Here is a 13,626-nt window from a genome sequence, read left to right on the forward strand (position 1 = left end):
CTGTAAAATGTAATTTCTATCACAATAATCTTGGAGTTTTATACTGAACTTTAGACAGTGTGAAACAATTCACAATGTAATAAGCTCTCGCATATCCCAACGGTGTAATTTCCATCTCCGCAAGTAGGCACATGAATGGGTAGAGGAAGCTTTCCACACGACTATTTCAGATAAGGAAATCTGACGTTTATAGCCCTACTTGTGCACGGATAGAGGAAAAAGTGGGTGTACGCACTACTTGTGCTGTGTGGCTCTGCGCACATCGTAGGATTCTACCAATCTGAGAAGGCGCGAGGACGGCGATCAGCAGCCTGGTGGGAAGAGCGGATGCTTTTGTGCAAAGGCTTCCGACTTTCTACCACACTGAGTAAACAGAGAGACGCGTAAAAGATTGCGCGCCCATTCGTCTCTCGTTGGAAAGATTCTGTGGATTTGTAGGTTGCCTGGATGGATGTGAATCCACTCTTGTATTGCAGACTGGACTGGACTTCGGGCTGAGCAGCTGGTGAGAAGAAACCTACTTTACACACTTCTTTCTCCCTCCCTTCTTCATAAGATGCCAGGATTTCGTTCATCATACTCCAGTTCAAGCCAGGGTGCTCATTTGGAAAGACGCCAGACCTCCAGCCTCTCAAATCTGCAAGTTCAGTCCAATAAACTGTGACATTGTCTGTCAGCCTTGGAATAAGAAATCGATACTCACGCAAAGGGACGTGATATTCTTCCGGAATTCTAACGATATTTTCCCGCTGTCCTTACAAATATGCGATTTGGTTGGATTGGGTTGGTTTGGTCCAGCTTCACGCTTTTTTAGCTGGAGCAGCGCTGATAGTGACTGATTATTGCTGTTGATTTTGTCCATGCAAGACTCGGGGTGGAAACATGTCTGGCCACTTCTTTGAGAGGATCACTGCTGTCAGAGATGGCATTTTGGTCCAGCACTTCGGTTTTCACCTCTAAAGTGCCCCGGAAAATCTTATTCATGTTTACCCTCTCCCTCTCTGTCACCTATTTGTTCTATAGCTTGATGAGCTGCTACAACTCGCTGCAGTTCCCCCTGCAAGAGAACTACGCGTATCAAGGGAGGCTGGTGACAGAGGAGACAACTTTTGTGACATTGAGGGAGAAACTTTATTCCGTCTCCCAGGGCTTTACCGAATTCACAGAGGCCGAGAGAACCACCGCGGTTTCCACCGTAAAGGATCATGCTGAGGCCGAACAAAGGACAGTGGAGTGGATTAGGACTCAGGCGTCTCCAACTAAATCGGTGGCGGCATATCACACCACCGCGCTGGAGAGGGAGCACCAGGAATTCAGCACCACGGACAGCGAACTCAGGGTGAACTGCAGCATGGATTATGGAGAGAAGAAACTTCCCCAAGCCATCATCATAGGAGTGAAGAAAGGGGGGACCAGAGCCCTGCTGGAGGCTCTCAGGGTACACCCGGACGTCAGAGCCGTTGGAAATGAGCCACATTTCTTTGACAGGAATTACGAGAAGGGCCTGGACTGGTACCGGTGAGTTGTGTTACCATTCCAGTCTTATCTAACGTTATTGATTTAGTAGAATATATTACAAAGGCACCTGATTTCTGAATGCGTACTTTCCACGTATCATTGTTCTTCATTCATTTGTGGGAGGTTGGAAAATCAATTTGCAAGATACTTAAAACCTGTTGGGATAGGTAATCAATCACAGTGAATATCATTTCAGCCTACAAGTTTGTCAAACTGAATTAAAACTTTTAAGCCTATATTATAATATTACATGCAAGTTTTTGTTTCTGATAAAAATAAACTCAATCCCCCTTTTTTTTGCTCACTGTGGATAGGATTATGTGTAATGGATTATCTCACTCAGGCAACTTTCAAGGCTCTGCACATTTTGCCTTTAGTGACACCAATGAAAAGCCTTGGCTGCCTGGAACTGAAGCCACATTCATTCAAATATCTTGAACAGCAGCTTTGGAAAGTGGTTAGTAATGTACATATGAATTGTAGAAATTGCTCAAACTCTGTAATTGTCCTATAACTAACCTAGTTGAACAATTTTCACTTTCTTTTTTAATCATACATTGCAAATTATTATATATTTGAAGATCCATGGTGGTCTTAAAAAGGTCTGTCTGTCCTATGTAAAGTGATGTAAGTTAGTTGAGCTTTAGATGTTTATCAGGGTTACACAATATTTGCACAGTGGCACACAAACACACACAAAGGAGTGCCACTGTATAGTTTTAGCTTTTCTTAAACCTCTGATTCTCAGTTGTTTAAACCAATGATTTCCCATGTTTTAGTATTTTGACAGAGCCACTGTGTGCTCCCGGACGGTTCCTGTAACAACACACAGTGAGATAATAACCATATGATGCTCATATTAAATAATTACTGAAATGTTGGTTATTTCCAGAAGCCATATTTGACATTGATCAAGAGAAATTGGCTTTTTGTTCAGTTCATTATCCCTCAGTTTTATTTCCCGCTACACTCATATACACCCTCACACATACACAGATGCACAGCCATGCTCAAAGATTAAAACAGAGGGAAGGAGTTCTTTTATAAAGTACATTTTTATTTGATACGTATTGGTCTGCAGATCAGCTATAATATGTTGTAGTATTTAAAGGAGAACTTCTGTTCCCTGGCATTTCCTCAGTGTTGATTTTACATGTCAGTCAGTATTCTCTCCATCTTCTCTACAGAACATTCAACCCATCATTTACCAGAGCACCTCCTTTACTTAAATGTCATATAATCTTTCACGGAATAGTGCTGTATTTTCGGAAACACCTTGTTTTCAGTGCTTTGCTGCTTGTTCTTATAGAGTTATTTGTGTCCGGGTTTATTAGCCAGAGAAGAATCTGTTTATCCTTGCCGTGTTTACGGGAGCAAAAAAAAAATCTATTTGAGGGTTCATTCATGGTCATTTGGTCATGGCTCAGTTAGGCGTTGTTCTCACTTAATCGTGTTTGACCATGGGAATTCAAGATTTTCTAATGGAGTCAATGAACTGACGAGAATGACGCTGACTCAAGGTCCCTTCTGTTTCTCCGCAGAACCAGATATGTTACGCTGGTGTTTAGGTTTTCGGAGCATCTGCTTTCATCTTGCTGCATAGACATGGGAGCTCTCGGCTGTTCATTTAGCCTGTGTTAATGCAAGCTGTTTCATTACGCTTACGGTGAAAGGCTCATTAGACAGGAGGATGACATGCTTACATAAATAATAATAAGTGTGCTTATGTGTTTTAGGGCCCCTCAGCCAAACAGATCCCTGAAGGAGTTCTCATTTTATATCTGCCGTTTTCCTGTATAGAACGTTCACCTCAGAATGGTGTGTTCAGGGGGTAAACTAACATACAAATTTTGCACCAATGGGAAGCCAAGTGAATAGTTAAATGGTTAAAAACAGTGATGAGTTGAGGCACTATATCAGATACTAGGCACTGATATAAAAATTCATGCAGACCACGTTTGTTTGTTTGTTTGTTTCTAAATGATGCATTATACCGCATCACTCTTCTCTGGCTGTGATGCTCTGGCTAATGTGCACTTAATGGAAGTGAAATTATGATCAGTTACAGATGCTTGCAAACATTTGACATTGGTGTATTTGAATGAGACCAGTAATCTCATAAAATGTGATTCCTAAATGTTGGCCTGTCTTAGTAACACCTGTTCCAAATTTTGATATATATGATACACAAAATATGGGGAAAGTAACTCAAAGGCATCTTGTAAGCACTTACATGTACTTAAATGCTCATTGAGTCTGTTCTCAACACAGTGAATTGAATCATGTCTCTGTGTTACTGCACTTGAAGCTTGGACTGACTGGTGATATTTGTCCTTTACAGTTTATCCTACACATATTCAGGTTTGGTGAGTTTTATAAAGAACTGGGATTGTGTGTTTGTGTTGTTATTGTTTGTGTCTGTGAGGTTTCTTTGCTGTTACTTTTTGTGATGCTCTGGAGGAAAGAAAACAGGATGAAGGAAAGTCTCATTGAGTTTTGTGCTCTGAATTAAAGAGCCTGCCATGAAGTGAGAATCTACAGTGTGCTCATTCAGCTCGCCTCAGGCCTGCCACTGCAGTACTGTGTGCAAGGTCAAGAGTCAGTAGGGTTAATCCACTTGAAAAAGACTGGTATTTTAGACCCTATAAACATGTGTTTATGCCATATAACTTTTAATTTCCACCTTTCTGCATTGTAAACCTCATTTAGAAAAATGCACTTCTCTGTCTGAGAGCTGTACCGTAAATGCTTTTTGTTGTCAATTTTCTATAGCTTTAGCATATCAGCCCTGGGTATCAAAAATAATCAGCTCCTCCAAGGACTGTTGTCATTAACTTGGCAAATGTTTGACATGGTCAAATGTCAGTGACAGTGGAAGAAAAAAAGGGAAATATGTGCTCTTTTATGTAGGCAGCAGCGCACGTCCCCTCCTATTCGACAACCTGTGTTGGGAGGTAAAGCAACTGCCAGGCTCTTGCTGGATAAAAAAAAAAAAATACAGGCAGTTACATGTCAGTTTGTAATGTGTAAAGTCTGTAAGTTTGCCATATAGAGGACTTATAACTGCACTTTATCATGTTTCAAGATATTATGAAAAAAAAGGTAGTTGGTCATTTATTTTGACAAAACTGCAGCCGAAACATTATTGGAAGGATTAAATCTATGTGTTGTTGTGTGAGAGGATGCACAGTGAATTGCAGACTAAACCACACTTTTACAATCGGCAATTGATAAAATAAGATATCAAAAATAAATAACATAAACATAACATAACATAAATATCATAATATAGATAGGGGTAAAATAACTAAAATGGCTTAAAAAATTAAACATGTATACAACACTATTATATACACTAAAGTCTTACTTTTACTAGGGCTGACCCCAAATAGTCGAACATTCGATGTTTCGATGGGCGGAGCCTGATTCGACTGTCAATCTCACAGTCGAAGCTTCGCAGCGAAACAAGAATCATGCCATTTATGCGATATGGTGGTGCTCAACGTCTGATTTTATATAGATCTACCAGTTTTCTCCCAATAAGTTAAAATACATCCTATTACAATACACATTTCAACATTTAATGCTGTAAATAAACATGTAAAAAGAAAAAAAAAATTTCAATAAATGTTTTTAAAGTGCCTGAATGAATATAAAATTGTAACCCTAACCCTGGGTTGTCAGTGCGCATGTGTAGGCTTAGCGTGTATGTGTGTAGTGGCAGGAGGAACACTTGCTGAAGAGACAGAGCCACAGCTTCACCACTGTTGTGCCGAGTTGTCCGCACCTCGTGGGACTTTTGGGTAATTTATCACCGCTGATGAACCACACAAAGAATATTATATCATTTTTAAACAGCCGCTACTTGAAATAGACCCGCGAGGAACCGCGACTTGCATGCAGTTCTCGGCAGCACGGCAAAAACTCTGCACAAGACCGGTGAATGGCAGGCAAGAGACAGAGAGAGACAGAGAGAAAATGGTCAACAATAAGCATCAGTTTAACTTCGGCTCGCAATTGTCGCACACAAAAACACACATGATTCGACTATGAGTCGATTATAGGCAGGACTTGACAATTCTGATTTGACTTTGTAAATCCTTAGTCGGGGACAGCCCTAACTTTTACATGACTTAATTTGCACACAATTGTGCTTCAAAAATAGCATACTCCATATGAGAAAACTGACCCCGGCTGGGGGAATTTAGCAAAAATGAACTATTCAGATTAAGATACTAAGCAGGAAAAAATCTATGTCAGACTACATGTTGAAACTTGTCCCGTTCCTGAAGAGGATGCAGAACAGAAACAATAGTTTCTGACCTTTGGTATTTTTTTGCTGTAATTTGTCTTCTTGGGACGCTGGAGTTGGTTTGACAAGTTTAAATTAAGTCTGTAAAGTATTTCTTACAGTGGTCACTTCTGGATGTGGCGTGAATAAGGTTTTAGACTCCTGTAAAAACACAGAGGCCAATGTCTAAATCCAGCACACATCTAATATTCACATCAGGATTCCCAGATTATTATGGGTCTGGTATGATGGCGCCCCATAGATGGGTCCAGATTGGTGATTGGTGCTGCTGTCCCGTTTTTAGCACTCTTGGACAGTTTCTCCAGTGTGTTTTGGGCTTACTTGAACAAGCAATTAGCAATGTAGTGCCATCATTACCATACACAGAGGACTTTCAACAGCCAATTGGCGCTTCTAATGTTGCCTCTATTTCTGACTGAAGAGGATGAGCCACCACCGCAAGGATTTAACTTATCTGTTCTCTTGAGCATGCATCAACCTGGTGCAAACGCCCATCCTGGAATAGGAAAAGTCTGATGCATGATGACCAATACAGCAAATGTTACTCCGGCTCTGTGCCAGTGTTCATATATTTTAGTGTGCCATAAATTATGATTGTCATTGATTATCAATTCTATGTGACGATTTATGCCTGCTGTGGGTAAGCATTCTCAGCAGGAATTCACTCTGGTAAGGGAGTGTACTAATGAGGACTTATTAGTGAAGTTGACTGGTTGGTATTTCTGTTATTTGTGTAAAATGCCAAACAAATATGGTTTACGTTAGTGTTAACAAATAGGGTTTGAAAGTAGCAACTGCCAGGGCAAGAACCTAGATAGAAAAACAAATAATCCTAAAAAGCAGTTGTAAAAACAAACTACTGTCTGAAAAAAATGTGCCATGTATTAATTTTGAGACAGGGAGAAAAATGTGGTATGATCACTCGCATTTAAATTTGGTCTACATATTTTTTTTCATTTAAATATGGGTAAACTATTACATTACAAAATCAAGCACTATTTGATTTAACATGCAGATAAGCAGGATCAGCTTTACACACTGTTAAAATAACACTTCCAAAAAGTGTCAGATTGTCTGTTTCAGATTAATTCCAGAAAAGCATGTGTGGCATGGTCAAATAATACAGCAGGAGGCATGATGTTCCTCATCTGCTGAGGCTCAATGGAATTCTGCTCTGCATTGATGTGTGAACTGAACAGTCAGCAAAGTGGAAGCAGTTATTTCACAAGGAGTAAGAATGGCTTTCTTCAAACTGAAAGGACCCGATATGGAGCTATTGTGTTGAGAAATACGTATATGTAATTAATATGTAATTAAGTAATTGTTAAAGTAGAAGCACAACTGTGTCCTCAGACAGCTCTGTAATAATGAGCAAATGCTAATCATGGTAATGAAAAAAAAAAGTACATTTCATACTATATGTGTTAGAATTCTTAAACTTTATATATACACACACACACACACACACACATACACACACACACACACACACACACACACCTATACACACTTTATTAACTTTAGGCTTTGGTATCAGTATGTGTATCTGCCAGAGGTGCAAAGTTGAACTGATACTTATCAAAAAAATCGATACAAGTGTGAGAGATACAGCTACATCGATACAGAACCACAGATCTGAACCAAATTCTGTGTGAAATTCATAAAAATCGATATGGCTGTGAAACACTGATCTTAAAATTTCCAGTAACTCTGTCTCTGTGTCCTTGCGCTCTTGGTGCATGTTTGTCTATATAACACATAGTACCTACTTTAAGACATCCACTTCCTGAAAACGATCCTACAAGGAAGAAAGTCATACTCCATCATATACAACACTGGCTGAAATCTCAACTAAAGAACTGTATTATGCAAAACGTGCTAAAATAATGTAAAATATACAGGACAGTGGCATTGATTTTGTTAATAATTTTAGAAGTTGGCATAATACAGAATAATAGAGCTCTGATGGCAAAATAACCTGATAGAATCTTGTTGAATCAGCTTTCAATCACAATGAAATGTATTTGTATTGTATCATATTGAAGACCATGTACGTTTTTGTACATTTGAGTGTCCAGCCATTTAATCTGTGTATATGAACAAGCCTGTTCATTGTTTTACACTCACAACCAGTCCCACAATTATTGGCCAAAAGACATCAATTAAACTTCTCTCATAAAGTTTCTCAGTATAAGATTTATATACTGTACTTCATCAAATGACTTCCACTAATACTACAGGGATGTGCACATACCGTTTGAAGGGCGGTTGCTTTAAACTGAAAAAAGGCCTTTATGGAAATATTCAAACTTCAAACATAAACTCTTTGAACTCAGATGGTTATGAGTTGACATTGTATACATCATGTAAAGTAAAATTAAGAATGCCATTGTCCCCAGCTTGGGCATGGTAGAATTACTATTTAAAATAGCAAGTACCGTATTATGTACTTTGCCGGTTCAACAGTTCCAGTCATTTCAATTCTGAACGTCCAATGGAATCGTCAACATTCATCTTTACAAGTATTTTACTTGATCAACAGGCTCTTTAATGCTCTCTGAACTAGAGCTTTTTGGTTTACCCACCTACAGAAAAGCAATGTCTTGAACATTATGTTAAAGATGAAACACATTCACAGATTTAGTATGTGTCTTTATCACTGATTAACATTTTTGTTAATTATTAGCATACTTCCAACTTTTAAAAAAAGTTTCTGAGAAAACAGGCCTATACTTCACATTACATTGCTTGACATATCTGTCATAACTCTTCACTTGCTTGCCTGCTGGTAGTCTCAATCCAGCTCTGCGAAGTTACGCTCCCCTTAGCTGCCTCCCACAACTCTTTCTCTCTCACTATATCTTAACCAGCTCGCTAGTTCTAAGTATTTGTGATAGCATGATATAAGCCAGCATAGCATGACGTAATGTAAATCTGACAATCTGCACATTGTTCAGAAGTATAGGTGGCCATTTTTATTGATAGGGCATCCCTTTGGTCATAACATTCATCATTAATTATTTCCACAACTTCAAAAGACTCGGCAGAGCCCTCATTCAACAGCAACAATACCAAGTTTGGATGCTACAATGTGACATGGCAGGGGGCATCTCTGTGTCCCGTGGAGGCATGCCTTTCAAAAAGTAATTTTGTTTGGAAGATATGGCAATTTAATTTAGTCATTTATGCAGTCGCAACAGCATAAGTAACACTTTCTTTTTCATCCAGGAGGTAGCTCGGGGCAAATGGCCCGTTGCTTTGGCAACTTTAGCCCACCCGTGTGCATGTCCTTGATATACCCAAAGGTAACAGCAACCAGTAGAAAAGACAATACAATCATGTACGAATTTGTCGCTCTCTGTTACAGGGGGGCGTCTTCTCAATAACTGCTCTGTCAGCCTACTGCTAACAAACTACAACTTCCACCTTCTGTAACATCATAGACTCTATGGGTTTGACCCAGTGTTAAAGGATTTATTGCCAAGATCACCTGTTTATGAGGTGAATACATCATTTATCAAAATCATAGCCCCACAGTCGGCGCTTGGCAGCACTAAATTCAAAGCATGTATTAAGGAGAAAAAGACGAAGCCGGTCATAATCTGAAAAACTTTAGTTTGAAGAAGTTTCATGGCGTTCATTGTATTGCACAAAATCTTGAGCCTGTTTTACCTGCATTAATAAATAAAAAGAGATTTGAAAACAGCAGTCAAAATGAATCCAAGAAGATTAAGAATCCAAGAAGAATTTAGATGTCTGAGGTCAACATGTGAGAATATCACAGATTCTGCATTTAACATTTTGTGTGTATCCTTTGTCTCCTCTGGCAAGTATTTATACATTAGATAAATCATCTAACTGTGAACCAGAAGATAAGTTTTACTGAGGTTTGCAAGCTCTAATATCTCTGTATTATTAAAATGACACTTTAACCCCCTGTGCAATAAAAGCAGAAGGGATGTGCCTATAAATCTTTAGAGCGGTGTTCTTATCCTTTCATGGCCCTGTGCTGAGAAACGAGTTAGCAAAAGCTTCCAGCTTCATGGTGATTAGTCCCAGTAGACATTGTTTTTATTCCAGCACACGCTAAAATTATTTTATTTTTGCTGCCGATTTTTTTCAGTCATCTTTTCTTTACTGCTTCATAAGATGTGGCCTTTTAAAATGATCTCTCACAATGAGCCTTGCCATTTTCAAGGATTTTTCTCTTTGTGTGAACTGTAATGTGCTGTAATCAATAGATCCTACACAGCTACAAAACTTTTACCTCAAACAAGGTCATACAATAGAGTGCGTTTACTCCTCACCTTATCAAAGATCTGTTCTTTGTACTGCATTGTGGAAATTTCATATCTCTTTTTTTTTGGAAATATTAAAGGCTATTCATGGAGGCAGTATCAGTGTATCATGTCTGATTCAGCTGCTATGGGACATTGAAGGAACAGTGTGTACTGCAGCACAGGCTTTAGTGTACCTGCAACCTCCGGTCGTAAGACAGGACCTGGTAATGGGAGGTGTGTAATGGAGACATGGATCCACTGCAAAGCCCAGCAGCAGTAAAGTCTAAATCCCGTGTTTATCCCTTGTTTAGCCCTGCTTTCCGTCTCTCAGCTGCTCCATGGGCAGCTTAGCCCCTGACTCTTGCCACCTGACTGGGAACCCGTGACTCCACTCAGTGGCTAGATGGGAAAGAGCAAGGTGGGCCTGATCCCAGAGTAGGCAGGATGCCATCTCTTCCAGCTGGGCCTGTGTGCTGCTGCAGTGCTTCCCTGTCCCGCTCCTTCCCAACATGGCAGAATCTGCTTACGCCTGATAAGACGATGCCAAGACTCACAAGGACGCACCTCTGAGTGCTCTGATGCCAGTGCTGCAGTTGTGGAATTAAACTTTTTAATTAGCAGCATACCCCTGTGCTGTCTAGAGAGTGGACCGCTTTAGTAAAGTCTTTCTCATTGCCCACCCTCTTTCCACTTGATTAAACTCCCGAGCATCATGGAGCTCTGAGGATCCAGTTACCACAGGAGCAATCATGTTTATTTCTTGTTTGAGCATCTCTTTAGATGCCGCATAGCACAAGAATATAACTCATTATATCCTACATCTGGAACGGGCAGCCTCTACCTCACACACAGCAGCATATAAATAAAGGTATTGAACAATGAGCCCTCTACACTTCCATGTTATTCCTGTCCACCCTGTTGAATCAACAATATGATGGAGTCATCTTGTCCATGAGCGAAAAGTGACTTCTCATTCTAAAAAGGTACTCCTCTGTGATTATCAAACATGCAGCTGATTGTCAAGTGTAATGGTGGAGTACCAATGAGTGCCTGTGCAATCTCAAAGGTAAAACTGCACATCCGCATATTTTACACTTGATATAAATGTAGTTACATTGTCAATGGTCTCTTGTATGGAAAAATGTATATATGATTGCATCAAGTTACATAAATCATTAATAGTATGCACTTTGTGTATGTATTAATGCGTTTCTTTATTTACTGGAAATTGATTCATTTATTTTAATATGCAAGACTGTGATGGCCACAGCCAGGGCCTCACAACCAGATGAAGAGCGGTAACCTCATGCACTGAGTTTGTTGTGTTCTTTAAGATTGGTTTATATACATTCATACACATTAAATATTTATTTGGTTACAAATAAACTTACAGGACACTTAGTTTATTTCACATACTTTATTTTAGTTGACTATACAGAAGCATCTTTTGGAACACACACCATTAGTTACTTTTGGATTTTCATTTTGTTATAATTCTGGTTTCTGAGCTTACCAGTGTTGGATGCCACACCCAGGAGAGATCCAGGAAGTCTGCTGGCTTAAAGGGTTGGTGCTCGGAGCAGGAGCAGCTTTATAGGAGAGGTGGCCTGATTGGACACTACCACTGCTTGCTATGTCTGGGGGGTGGCTTTATTCTCTCCTTAAATATTTTGGGGTTTAGATTTATATTATATTTGAGTATTTTTGAGTTAAGGTTAAGTAAATGTACATTTCTTTTGGAATAAGTTTTTACATAAGTTTTGTTGTGTTTGCAGTTATGATGTAGTGTTGTTGTTGTTAGTCTTCCCCTGTGTGTCAAAACTGGTCTGATCAGCCAATATATAAGTCCCCTTTGTTTGTTGTATAGTAGGTCAGTTGTATTTTTGAGTCTCTTATGTTCAGAGCTTTAGTTTGTTTGTTTATTTGACCTCTTTTATGGGCCCAAAACTTTATCTTTTGTTGTAATGATTTTTTTGGTAAATAAAACCCTTTTGCTTTAAATTTCCCTCTTGACTCCTCATGCCTAACTGCATGGTCCCTCACAAAGACATTTCTGGATATGTTGGTGTCCCAGGCCAGATATCCATTGTAAACCTTCAGGGGATTCATTATAATAATTTATTTAACACACTAAGGCTGCGTTCGGACTGCAGGCCAATGTGACCCAACGTAGCCTTGTAACATGTTACATGTGGTCGGGTTAATCCATACCAGTGTAAAAAAATCGCCATTTTACAGGAGGGTAAATACCAGACTAAACAAAGTGCATTAGTGAGCTTTTAGAAGTCCTGGTTGGTAAATTTTGGTAAATTTTGTTCCATTTTCAGCTGTTGTGCTACGTTAAGCTAACTGGCATCAGGCTCCAGCTACATATTTAGAGGACAGACACGAGAGTGATGTTGATCATCTAACTCGCAAAATGTCAAACAATTCCTTTAAGGTTAGGATGATTTATTGTAGTGTTGCCTTTTCCAATATCTAACCAAGGCCAGTGCTTGAAATGGGTAAGCAGTACCGGCACCTCAACATTTTACTCTTTGGTGTACCGGGACATTTTCTTGCGTATCGGGACTTCTCCCAAGCTGCCGGTACTCTCCTCTGCCCTCTCCATATTAGGTTCTCTGGGCGCTATGTGACGCTCACCTGTTCCCGTTCTCGCCTGCCTGCTAATCTCCGTCGGCGGAGAGAGACGAGGGAGAAGAGAAGCTCGGGTGCCTTTCCATTCCTTCCAATCACAGCCTGGGTGGGGCGGGACATTTAAAAGTATTGACAGATAGGTGTCTCTCCATCACTTTTTGAAAGCTTTTGTTAAAAATGTTCTGAAAAACAGCAACAAGAAATGTTGAATAACAAATGAAACAATGCACAATAGGAAAACATGCAATGCAACTGAAATATAGAAGAAACAAATGTGCATTGTCCAAAAGCTTATTACTGAATTATATTCTATTATATTTTTATATTTTGAATTGTCACCTGTCACCTTAATTTTGTTTCCCTTCAAATAAATAAAATCCATAAATTGGTGCAGAAAATGTCGTTAATGTTATAATATTTACTAGTTTCATCTTATGGTTAAGGATAGTGCGGAGGTTACTGGCACCTCTTTTTTTCCACTACAAGCACTGACCAAGGCCTCAACAAATGACATACACTGTTAGTTAGTGTCACTTCTTATTCATATCCATCCATCCATCATCAGCTGCTTATTTTGTGTACTGGGTCGCGGGGGGCCTGGAGCCAATCGCAGCTGGCCTTATTGTTATACTGCTATGCCTCTTTGCTTGAGACAGTATTGCACCAGTCATTTCATGTACACCATGTATCATGTATTTTTTCTATTTTATTCTATTCTTATTTTTATTTTATATACTTAATTTATCTACTTTATTTTAAGTTTCTCTTTTTATCTAATATTTGTCTTGGTACTGCCAAATCAGTAAAGGATTATTAATGTTCAATAAAAACATTTCCTCATTATGTATCAAAATATGTTGTTCAGGCAGCAAAATACAT

The 13,626-nt window shown here is 39.3% G+C and overlaps 1 protein-coding gene across 1 annotated transcript in view; it reads left to right on the plus strand.

Annotated features, from left to right (window-relative positions):
* The first annotated feature begins 231 nt into the window (after positions 1-231).
* Positions 232-13,626, plus strand: part of hs3st4 (heparan sulfate (glucosamine) 3-O-sulfotransferase 4) — a 90,542-nt gene continuing 77,147 nt past the window's right edge. Inside the window, exon 1 of the mRNA XM_038703641.1 lies at positions 232-1,518. Within this exon, the coding sequence (XP_038559569.1) occupies positions 923-1,518 (596 nt within the window). The 5' untranslated portion in view covers positions 232-922. The remainder of the gene's footprint in view (positions 1,519-13,626) is intronic.

This window comes from Micropterus salmoides, unplaced genomic scaffold (assembly GCF_014851395.1).
Source record: "Micropterus salmoides isolate LMB-PRFRI ecotype aquatic unplaced genomic scaffold, ASM1485139v1 Ms_hic_scaffold_10, whole genome shotgun sequence".
NCBI lineage: Eukaryota > Metazoa > Chordata > Actinopteri > Centrarchiformes > Centrarchidae > Micropterus > Micropterus salmoides.